The 12,446-nt window shown below is 44.8% G+C and overlaps 1 protein-coding gene across 1 annotated transcript; it reads left to right on the top strand.

Moving 5' to 3' along the window:
- Positions 1 to 3,699: 3,699 nt before the first annotated feature.
- CXCR4 (C-X-C motif chemokine receptor 4) lies at positions 3,700 to 7,535 on the top strand. The gene is made up of 2 exons (XM_030323962.1): positions 3,700 to 3,805; positions 5,944 to 7,535. Exons 1-2 carry the CDS (start codon positions 3,791 to 3,793, stop codon positions 6,988 to 6,990), a joined length of 1,062 nt encoding a protein of 353 aa, XP_030179822.1. The 5' UTR covers positions 3,700 to 3,790; the 3' UTR covers positions 6,991 to 7,535.
- The last annotated feature ends 4,911 nt before the right edge of the window (positions 7,536 to 12,446 follow it).

Below are 12,446 nucleotides of genomic sequence, written 5' to 3'. Positions count from 1 at the left end.
TCAGTAAACGATTAGGGAGCCCATTATTTGTTCATCAGTGGGCTAGCTGCATAGAGGATATCTGAGCATTCACTTTAAGGAACCCAGAATATTTAAGGAAGAGGAGAAAAGACATACACTCATTTAAAAATTGAATAACATCACAAGAGATGCCACTCAAAGGCAGTACCTAAGTAGATACCAAATGACCTTTCAGAGGAGGGAGCTTTCAGAGGGTGAATAGCAGCCATCAGAGAAATAAGACATTGTGATGTACTGAAGAGAGCCTGGGCTTTGGAGCCAGACAGACTGAGTGCAGATCCTCACTGTGTGATCTCCGCCAAGTTCCTTGCCCTGTCTGGAAGTCAGTTTCGTTACTGGCAGAATAGAGGTGGCACATTCCTTGCAGAGTGGTCAAGGGGATTGATTATATGAGGTCAGGTGCACATCACAAGCACTCAACAAATGTTTGAGTTTTTTGTTCTGTTTTCTTTTTTTTTTTTTATGTTTTTTTTTAACGTTCATTCACTTTTTGAGACACAGTGTGAGCAGGGCAGGGGCAGAGAGAGAGGGAGACACAGAATCTGAAGCAGGCTCCAGGCTCTGAGCTGTCAGCACAGAGCCCAATGTGGGGCTTGAACTCACGAACCATGAGAGCATGACCTGCCGGTCGGCCACTTAACCAACTGAGCCACCCAGGTGCCCTTGTTCAGTTTTCTTTTTAAGAACATTGTAGAGTAGTTGAAAAAGTAGTTTAGGTAGGTTTGGCTCAGGGGAAAATAAGAAGAGACCATTCCTTAGAGGAAAGGAGGACTATTAAGGAAAAAGTCATCCTATCTAGTGAACACTTTAAGAAGCGGAAAGGTATGAGAAGAGAGGCATTCTGTTTATTTTTTTCACGTTGACTTTTTTTCTGAATATGAAAATGTTTCAGGCTGATTACAGAAAATTTGGAAAGCACAGAAAAATGCGAGGAAGAAAGTAAAAAATCAAATATAATTCCTCACCCACGGAAAACTCCTATAAACATTTTGGTTTTCCTTCTGATCTTTTTCTAGTACACATTTTAACATAACTGAGACTACACTATATAGATAATTTTGAGTCCTACTTTTTGCACCTAATGTTTTATAAGCATTTTCCTATGTCACTAAAGATTCCTCTTCACAAACATCACTGGCAGTGGCCATATGGAATTCCACATATGGATAATTTCTCAACTGCTCCACTAACAGCGGACATTTAGGGCTGTTCAGACATTTTCCTGTTAGAAATAATGCTTCTATGAATCCCCTTGTGGCAAAATTCTATTTCCTCAGGATAAGATTCTATGGGTGGAATTAGTATTCTAAGGTTCCTGCTGACTGCAGACAAAGTGCTCTCCAGAAAGTATGTCCAATCCACATTCCCACCAGCCAACTTGGGAGACACACCTGGTCTTATCCTAATATCCTAATATCCAAAGATTATCTTTGGAAAGAAAAAATTTTGCCTAATTTGACAGTCAGTGAATAGCATTTCACTGTTTTCTTAATTAACTGCTTCCTTTTGGCAGATATACCTAAAAGGATCTAAAGGAGTCCACAGATAAAGGAAGAGCTTTCTTTTGTCTGCAATCAACAAAAATTTATTGTGCAAATCGTTTTACTCTGGACTTATCCTCTGTCCCCTTTTTGGGTGGGTTTGGAAGATTCCACCTCTCAGGTTTCAGCCATTATGAAGAGAAGAGTTTTGAGGTACAATGCAGCTGACATTCTGGGTCAAAATGTACTGAGCCGCTCACTACTGAGCTTCGTGAAAAGCAAGTCATGGAACCTGTCTAAAATTCTGGTCCTTCAAAATGGCATCCTATGGTACATAGGCTAGGGTTCCAAGTTTTAGTCAATGACAAAATAAAAGTGCTTTTAAACGTTTCTTTTAATTCTACATAACGTAATATTATGATTAATTTTATCTAGTCATTATTGTGTCTTAAATTGGAAGTTTCTGAGAGTCCCACTTCCTGACCCCAACATCAGTTTTCAGTAGATGAGGACCTTCACCAACAAACATTAGGGAAAGGGTGCAGACAAAAGAGGAAAATTATGCTCTGTAGAGAAAAGGTTCCCAGACACCAGACTATCTCTGGAACACCTCCAGACTGAAATGTTTTATCTGAAGTAAAGGGGGTTGGTGTTTAGGGTCCAGTCTGGGCAAGTCCTCTTTTTAGGACCTTCCTCTGGTGCTCGGTGCCGGCTAATGCTCACATCTCCGTCCCCCGCGGTCACTGGTGCTGTCACCCTGCCAGCAGTCGCACTAGTTGTCGGCCCCGCCCCTCAATCGTTCCCCTGCCCCACCCAGGCTCCGCGCCGGCGGGAAGCAGCTCGAGGATGGAAAACAGTGTCTCGGCGCCCACTGCAAACTCTAGCCAGTCGTGGACTCTTTTAAACGCCCCGTCCCACCCCCATTCCACCCCGCCCAGTTCTTCGACCTAATTCTTTATCCCTGAGGACGCTTGTCCTCCACACTGAGTTGTGGAAGACGCTGGACGTGGTGTCAGAAGACACAATAATGACTAGATAAAATTAATCATAACATTACATTATGTAGAATTAAAAGAAACTTGGGTGCCCCAGTAGCCACTGCGGCTGGAAAGCGAGCAGTTATCATGAACGGGTTCTATGCAAGACCAGTTTCAACCTGCTTTTTCTTAAATATACAAACTCGTAAACTTAGAGCGCAACCCCTCTCTGAGCCGGCAGAAGATCTCAGTGCAAGCCCGGCTTTGAATCCGGAGCCAACCCTGGCATTTCATTTCTGCCAGTCCGCTTTCTGATTCCTCCGCGTGGGGGCCTTATCCCCTGGTTCACTGCTGTATTCCCAGTGTCGGGAAAAGTGCGTCGCACGCATTGGCCCTCATAAATAATCTGTTGACTAAATACATCGATGTAATGGTAACACCCACAGGGTATTGAGAAAATGAATGAGTGATTCCGTGCAAGTTTATCTTGTGATCTGTTACACACACACTTACATATTTTTTTAAAATACTACTCACGAATTAGTTGCCCGGAAATACACATCTACTTCTCCATCACAGTCTTCCTCCTTAATTATGCCAAAGAATCCTACCCTCTTCTGAAAGTGTTTCCTGATTATGTGTACCTGATGCTAGTACTAGTACTGTGGGCGTGCATGTATGGTTATGCTCTGTATAGTGGTGCTCTGAAGAATCTTTGCTTATTTTCCGAATGTGTTGCATCTGCTGAATGCGCAGGGAATGGAGTCAGATGCTGGACCCACTTCCAGCATTGCCGCCTACTGATTGGGTTATTCTGGCATGTCACTTCCCTCCTCTGGGCCTCAGTGTCTCCATTTGTAGCATTCCCGGGTGTGGAATCCCATCCACGTGAGCAAGGATGGATGCCCCACACAGGGACTCACAGGTCGCCCGTGCGCATCCTGCTTTCCCGGGTTGGGGAACGCCTCCGGGATGCTCTCCACAGCTCAAGACTCACAAGGTGACCTCCAGCTAACAGCAGCCCCTCGAGGTCTACCCAGGTTTACCCTAATTAACTTCACTGGAACTGCCCGAGTGCCGGCACCCTTCCCTCACGCCCTCCTCCCGTACGTCTCTCCCCCACCCCGCCTTTCTCCTCCCTGCCCCACCCGCCCACCCGCGCGGCGCATGCGCTGCCAGCCGAGCGTGTTTTTATAAAAGTCCAGCTTCGCGCAGAAACTTCAGTCTGTTGGCTGCGGCAGCAAGTAGCAAAGTGACCCAGACGACTTGGGTGCCCCGGTAACCACTGCGGCTGGAGAGCGAGTAGTTACCATGGACGGGTTTCGTGTAAGTCCAGTTTCAACCTGCTTTTTCTTAAATGTACAAACTCGTAAACTTAGAGCGCAACCTCTTTCCGAGAGGGCAGAAGCGACCAGAATGTGGGTACCCCAGAGGTGCACGGAAAGGAGTTTTCGTGAGCATGGTTCCACTGGAGGGCCAGGGGGGTGGGTTAGGATTGGAATCTTTTTCTCTGTAAGTAGAGGAGAAAATATTGGAACGACGGTTTGGTGGCTGCGTGTGTCTCCCCCTTGAGTACTGCGGCGCGCGTTAGGCTTACATGCTGTTTGCAAACATAAGAACATTCTGTGCACAAGTGCAGAGAAGGCGTGCGCACTGCTCCCGGACTCAGACCAAGGGTCTCCCGCAGGAGCGCGGGAGTTTATTTGCAGTGAATTACATGATCTGAATTTAGAGGTGGAAGGCGGTGCGCCCGGGCCGCGTTCCCAGAGAGAGACCGTGCCCCTGTTTAATTTAAGGCAGAGGCTCCTGGTGACCAGTCTTACGGTTGGGCGCGTGTTCGCTGAAGTCTGCACAGTAGACGGAGCTGTGTCAGTACCCCCGCACAGTGAGCAGAGGGCGGGAAAGGCGAGCGCACCCAAGATGTTGCTCGCCAGAGAGGTCTGAGAATTGGCCGCAGCAGGGAGGTGACCTGGAACAGCCCCCGCGCCTAGGGATTGAGGGGGAGACCTCGCGGGCAATGGAAGCTCCGCGAGTGAACCCCAGGGTTCGGTAATTTGAGATCGTACAGAGGAAGCAGTATTAAACAGTCACTGCGGAGCAGCACCCCAGAGGTGTGCGCGGCGGGGACTAAGGGTGGAGTTAAGGGCTTGGGAGGGCACCTGGGCTGCCGGTAGTTGCGGCGTAGACGGGCAGGTGCAAGTGGGGAGACCGTTTGGCTCTCACCGATCCCAATTGCCCTGTTTAACCGTTGGTGGTTTCCTGGAGACTTTTGAAAACCCCTTACCAGGAAGGCTTTTCGTTTCCCCCCAGCGGCGCGCAATTCAAAGGCGCTTACGGAGGAGCCGCCCATTTTCTCCCCAGCACCCTGTGGGACTGAACTTGGCGTGCTGCCGGACGGAACCCAGGGAGCTGTAGTTGCTGGCAGTGGGCGTGGGCGTGGTGGGCAGCCGCGGAGGTCCGGAGTTGGACCACCCGGCCCTCAGTGCGCCCTCAGCCTGGAGGCTTCCAGCTGCAGACCTCCGACCCCATTTACTGGGTCAGTGGCGGGGTGGGAAGCGACCCGGGCAGTGAGGAAATGAAACTTGGGGCGAGGACCATGAGTGCAGACCCCGTGACCTTCCACTCCCAGGAAAATGCTGCACTCCCTAGCTTCCCAAACGCGTCAAGAGATAAACATAGGTAGGGCAGAAAGACCCAGGCCCCTGGGGAATGCCAGCTGCAGGGGTGTGTGGGGGGTATCTTTTACTAAAACCCCTGTTCAGTACCCCAAGCTCCAAAGGCCCTGCGCTTCAGGCCAGTTTCTCCTTCCCCACTACATGTTGTTTGAAGTACAGAATGGCAGAATGGTTTTGTGTTTAGATGAGCGTGGGGAAGGCAATGTTTTGTGCCTCAGGGGAAAGTCTTTGGGACACCCCCCCACCCCCCCACCCCCGCCCCAGTGCTCCTTCCTCCTATATCTTCCCTGTCCTGGCGAATCTTCATACCAAAAGTTAATCCCAGCTCCTCAGAACTGGAGATTTGGCCCCAACTCCCCGTCTGTCCACACACCCCCACCCCCTCCGTCTAGGAGTGGCCTCTTTGTGTTTTGTTTTGGTTTTTTCCCTCCCAAGGTTTTTTTCTTCCCCCTAGTGGGCGGGGTAGAAGAGTTAGAAAAGATGTGACTTTGAAACCCTCTGAATCTCAGCGCCCTTTTGTTCTAAACAAAGAATTTTGTAACTGGTTCTACTAAAGAGTGATATAATGAAGGGACTTGGGGGAACATGGGGAAGAGGGCTGGAGCAGTCTGTAATAATTCTCTTGTGCCCTTCCCTCACTACTTCAGTGGGAGGTGAATGTCCTGAAGAAGCCTGGGCTGAGTTGGGTTTTGTTAATTGCTTTTTAAAAATTCCAGAGACATGTTTTTGAACTTGGAGAATGCCAACTGTACTTGAAAGTTAATATCCATTCCCTTGCTTCTTTTGCAGATATACGCTTCAGATAACTACACCGAAGATGACTTGGGCTCAGGCGACTATGACTCCATGAAGGAACCCTGCTTCCGGGAGGAAAATGCACATTTCAACCGTATCTTTCTGCCCACTGTCTACTCCATCATCTTCTTGACTGGCATAGTGGGCAATGGATTGGTCATCCTGGTAATGGGTTACCAGAAGAAACTGAGAAGCATGACAGACAAGTACAGATTGCACCTATCTGTGGCAGACCTCCTCTTTGTCCTCACACTTCCCTTCTGGGCAGTTGATGCTGTGGCAAACTGGTATTTTGGAAAGTTTCTGTGCAAGGCAGTCCATGTCATCTACACAGTCAACCTCTACAGCAGTGTCCTCATCCTGGCCTTCATCAGTCTGGACCGGTACTTGGCTATTGTCCATGCCACCAACAGTCAGAGGCCAAGGAAGCTGTTGGCTGAAAAGGTGGTCTATGTTGGTGTCTGGATACCTGCCCTCCTGTTGACTATTCCTGATTTCATCTTTGCTAATGTCAGAGAGGCAGATGGGAGGTATATCTGTGACCGCTTCTATCCCAGTGACTCGTGGTTGGTGGTATTCCAGTTTCAGCACATCATGGTTGGCCTTATCCTGCCAGGTATTGTCATCCTGTCCTGCTATTGCATTATCATCTCCAAGCTCTCCCACTCCAAGGGCTACCAGAAGCGCAAGGCCCTCAAGACCACAGTTATCCTCATTCTGGCTTTCTTTGCCTGCTGGCTCCCCTACTACATAGGGATCAGCATCGATTCCTTCATCCTCCTGGAAATCATCAAGCAAGGATGTGAGTTTGAGAGCAATGTGCACAAGTGGATTTCCATCACCGAGGCCCTAGCCTTTTTCCACTGTTGCCTGAACCCCATCCTCTATGCCTTCCTTGGAGCCAAATTTAAAACCTCTGCCCAGCATGCACTCACCTCTGTGAGCAGAGGGTCTAGCCTCAAGATCCTTTCCAAAGGGAAGCGAGGAGGACATTCTTCTGTTTCAACTGAGTCCGAGTCTTCCAGTTTTCACTCCAGCTAACACTGATCTAAAAGACTTGTATACATTAAAGAACTTTCTTTTTTTAAGTTACACATTTTTTCAGATATAAAAGACTGACTGATACTGTACAGTTTTTATTGACTGTTGGATTTTTTTCCTTGTGTTTCTTTAGTTTTTATGAGGTTTAATTGACTTATTTATATAAATATTTTTTTGTTTCATGTTGATGAGTGTCTAGGCAGGACCTGTGGCCAAGTTCTTAGTTGCTGTATGTCTGGTTGTAAGACTGTAGAAAAGAGAACTAAACATTCCAGAGTGTGTAGTGAATCACTTAAGCTAGAAATGATCCTCAGCTGTTTGTACATAAATAATCTTTCCATTCCAATGGAACATTTTCTTTTTCCTGTTCTTAAATTGTTTGGTTACACTATGTGATTTTGCTGTAGAAGGTGGCACTTAATAACCAAAGCCTGAAGTGATATAGAAATGCTGGTTTTTTTAGTTTTCAGAAGTGGATTGATTGCAGCACCTACAATGTACAGTCTTTGTATCAAGTTGTTAATAAAAAGTTCATGATAAACGTACTCGCTGTTATGTTCTGATTTCTGTTGACATTCCTTTGGCTGACAGAAGGCAAAAATAATAATACATTTATGGCATGTCAGGTCCTATCCTAGTTGTAATATTTTATTTAACCCTTATCACAAATCTCTGATAGGAACTCTGGCTCAATTAATAATAATAATAACATTACTATTAATAGAACTATAGTTCTTTTTTTTTAAGTTTAAAGTTTATTTATTTACTTTGAGAGAGAGTGCAGGCAGAGGAGGGGCAGAGAGAAAGGGAGGCAGAGAACCTTCAGGCTCTAGGCTGTCAGCAAAGAGCCCAAAGCAGGACTCAAACTCATGGACCTGTGAGATCATCTGAGCCAAAACCAAGAGTCAAATGCTGTACCGAGTGAGCCACCCAAGTGCCCCAATAGAACTACATCTTGTAGAGCAGGGAACTGAGGCACAGAAGTCCTAAGTGACTTGGTTAAAGGCATGTGACAAATAGCACAGCTAGTATTCCAAACCAGGGAATCTGTCTTCGAAATCTTAAGATTTAACCACTTTCAACTCCTAGACATTTAGAAACATCCAGCCAGTTCCTGTTCCTATGAAAAATAATCTTTCTGAAGGATAAACGTGTGCAAAGGAAAAAAAGTATGCGTTACCATGTTTTAGATTTTACAACAACTGACCCCTTGTATAATCTAGGTCTGTGCTGTGCCAAGGATTGCAAGCTTTTCTCCTCTGATCATGACAACCTAGATACCATCACTCCTTTTTCACACAAAGGAACTGAGATTCAGAGACTTTCCACAACTTGCACTTTCAAGGGGACAAACCAGGGGTTGATTCCATTCATCATTCCAGCACTTGTTCTTCACTGCACCCACTATTGTCCCCCAGAACACCTGGTCGTAAGTCAACTGAACTACTGTTGAAAATAAAGCCAAAAGTGAATGTTTTCTTCATAAAATTAACCATGCCCAAAATACCCCTCTTGCAATATCTTCTATGCAAATCTCCACACTTAATCTATTGTAACACCTAGCACCTGAAGGGATTAGCCAAGCAGATAAAAGTTAAATTCGTGCTTTCAGAGCTCGGAAAAAAAGGTACACTGAAGCAAGCTCCTGATTGCCCACATTTTGCACAAGAGTTTGGAGTCTTATGTAACAACACCCATAGCTATTGACAATACCATTGTGCAAGCCCCAGGCTCTTGAGTAAATTTCAGCTCCAGTCTCTGCTTAAAGATAATTTCTAAACTATATAGCAGCTATACCTATCTCATTTTGGATCACAAACAGGGCACGCCAGGCATGCACTCAAAGATAATATCCAGGATATAATTAAGGCAATATTTGGTCTACTTTTCGTAATTGTTTCTGGCACAGAAAATCTATTTTGGAGGAAAAATTGCAATGTATTATCTTTCTGAGGCAAATCACATTTGTTGAAGGCAAATTATAGATCCTTTGAAGGGAAATAACTTAATTACTTAAAATAGAATCCAATTTGGCTGTACATTTCTGCTGCAGTATATGGATCTGGAATAATTCAGAGTGGTATTCTTATGCCACTTGAGAACACAATTAGATTTTATATAGGAAATTATCTTGAGGTTTCTTGGTTTTCCCTGGGAAGCCTAATTGGATCACCCTTCATTTAAGCATAGTTTTACATGTACTCTTTCAAAGGCTTACTCTTAAAACCATGACCATTGTAAAAGACTTCACTTGAACTTTCTCTATAAATATTTATTCTTGAGACAATAGAAGAAATCCTTGGAAGGAATTCGTTTTCTTTCTCATCTTGGCTTGAAACCTAGTCACCCCAGATTCCTCTCCTTTACCCTGGAGTCACAACAAAAGGAACCGAGCTGAAACAAAATTCCCAGTGTCACCAGTCTTAATGGATATTTCATTCTCCCTTAGAACAAAGGTGGGATAACTCTTTTTAAAAAAGAAAAAAAAGCTTTGGCTCTCACCCAGCCCTGAAAGCCCCACCTCCCCATCATTCTCTGTCCCCACCCTGCCACGTTCTGAGCTGCTCCAAAGCATTCCCTGTGTCGTGGTTTGTTCGACAATGCTGGGAAACCCAGTCTGCTAGTCAGCCCTCACATGAAGTAGCTGATTGTTCCCTCTCCTCATCCCTTATGAATGGGGCCCTTGAAGGTCAGTAATGTAGATCCAGTTGTATAATGGAAGCTAAAATATTTAAATTGTATGCATGCTGCCACTAATGGCATAAATATGACATCTGAGCTATTAATAACAGTAAGCCTTTAACTGGGGAGGAAAGAAGATGTTTTTATCTTGCAAAGCCTTTGTTTTCCCAAAATGCCAGTCGGCAATTCACCTCCCCCTACTGTGGGCTTCTCAGCCTCCTTTTGTGGTTATGCCTATGTTAAAATAATAATTCTGGAGTACTCTTAGGAGGATAACCTACAGGTTTTATTTTAACAATTTAACAAACTTGACTTTCTCCAAGCTTATTGTCAGATAGTAAAGGCTCCACAACGAGAAGTGAGTTGTCATTATTTCCATGTAATACTTACTTAGGAGGGGCAAGGACCACTGAAAGGAAAAATTCACATTACTTTAGAAAATAATCTAGGCATCCCCTAACCCTTAAAAACGTGCCATTGCAGCCTGGCATTGTAGGGCCTCGTACCCAGCCCACTTTGAGGAGGTCTCTACTTGGCTGTCAATGTAGCTTAGCCAGTCAGTGCTGGAGATCCAAAAGTTAGCCAGAGAAATGACCTTTCTATGAGCACAGACTACGAGAAATGTTGAAATGAATCCTTTCAAAGCAGTAGCTCTCACCTGGGGGGGGGGGGGAGGATTCCCCCCCCCCCAGGAAATATTTGGTAAACTCTGGAAACATTTTGAGTTATTATACTGGGATGCGTGGGCAGGTGAGTAGGTAAATTGCTACTGGCATCTAGTGGGTAAGGGCCAGGGATGCTGCAAAACATTCTACAGTTTTTCAGCCCAAAGTGTCCAATAGTGCTCAAGACTGAGAATGCTTTTTCAAGATGAGGGCCATGGGATGATAATAATTATGAAAAAAAGGATATATCCAAGCAGTGTAATCCCATGAAATTATCAATGGGCAGAGTTCCAGAGCCTCCCTTCAGCCCCTCTACTGGGTCTCCCTTCAGTGCGTTCTCATTCCCCCTTACTCCACACACACCATTCTCTTCCACCTTTATTTCTGTTGATCTTCTTCTCTCATGCTATGCTAGGAAGTTATCCCACAAAGGGCAATAAATGGCAGAGGGTGACTGCTGCAGATTCTCCAGCTTGCACCCAGTATCTATCTCCCCAAAGACCACAGTGTTTACTCACTTAATCCTCACCACAGCCTGTGACTCCATTTGGAACACTTCCCACTTTTCCCCTTTTACTTAGAAAATAAACAAGGAGTGACGAGGTACCAGGCCATTGTTTCATTGTCTGCAAATGACTTGGATTAATTTAAATCAATCCTATTAAGTCCAACAATTAAAATCTGAAACCTTCCGAAAATCCTTCTTTCAACTGAAAAGGCAAACTGTTTGCAGCTTGAGTGGAGGGTTCCACAGTGTTAAGAAGCCACAGAAGGGGGGAAGAATTTTTCAAAATCAAACAAATAGAGGTGCTCAACCAAACCATAGCCAGGTGCTGGATGTTTATCTGGTAGAGCCAGTGCATGATTAAATTGATTTACATATTACAGTTCAATTAACTAGAACCCACCTCATCAACACTCTTAATTAAAGGGAATTACTTCCTCCTATTTGACTCTGTCAGAAGGAAAGTAATGTTTATTGAGAGCTAACTGAATTCCAGGCACCCTCATCCATGTGCTCCTCAGAAGAGCCCTACCAGTTAGATATTACTCTCTCCATTTTCAGGCAAGAACACCCTCAAAGAAGTTAAGCTACAAGAAAGGAGTTATGTCCTTTCTCCTATGTATACTATCAATGTCACTGAAGCAGAACCACCACGTTCTGGGGCACATCCTCAAGTACTCAACATATTCAATCCAAATGCCGCTATCTTTTCTAGGTTGACTTCTGTGTAATAACAAAAACAGTCACCATACATCTTGAGGGCTTCCTATATGCCAAGGTACTTTGATTATTTGATCTTCACAACCGCCCTATGCAGTAGGTATTATTATTTGACTGTTTACAGATGGAGAAATCAAGGCAAAATTTATCCAACATCACAAATGTATGAGTGGGAAAGCCTAAATTTGAACACAGGCAGTCTGACACCACAGTGTACCTTCTTAAGCACTACAGTAACTTTGTCATTTTCCATCATGTTAGCCAGGAGAATAACCATGAGGTCAAAAATATATTCTATGCTCTTCAATCCTCTTCAGGGTTCAATCACAGACACTTGCGTGATTGTACTTTGTAAAGCAACAAAGCAGACACTGATATTTTACAAAGATTTTCACTATTAGACACTGAAGTAAAATGGGGTTAAGTGCCTGGCAATAAATAGGAGCTCAATAAATATTTATTGAATGAACAAATGAATGAACAGCCATGAATTTCTATTCCTAAGAGCACACCACACTGTAAGCATTCTGATTAATGCTTGCATATGACTTGGCCTCCTTCACTCATTTTTTCAGGTGTTTTTTTTTTACAAATTAAGCATTTTTTTTTTTTTTACCGTTTATGCACTTATTTTAAGAGAGAGAGAGGTGCGCCTGGGTGGCTCAGTTGGTTGGGCATCTGACTTCAGCTCAGGTCATGATCTCGCGGTTCGTGAGTTCGAGCCCCCGTCAGGCTCTGTGCTGACAGCTCAGAGCCTGGAGCCTGCTTCTGATTCTGTGTCTCCCTCTCTCTCTGCCCCTCCCCTGCTTGCACTCTGTCTCTCTCTGTCTCTCAAAAATGAATAAATGTTAAAAAAATTTTTTTAAAAAAGAGGGAGAAAACGC

Source organism: Lynx canadensis, chromosome C1 (assembly GCF_007474595.2).
Source record: "Lynx canadensis isolate LIC74 chromosome C1, mLynCan4.pri.v2, whole genome shotgun sequence".
Taxonomy (NCBI): Eukaryota; Metazoa; Chordata; class Mammalia; order Carnivora; family Felidae; genus Lynx; species Lynx canadensis.
The sequence above is the reverse complement of the archived record's forward strand: the minus strand, read 5'-3'. Positions and strand labels throughout refer to the sequence as shown.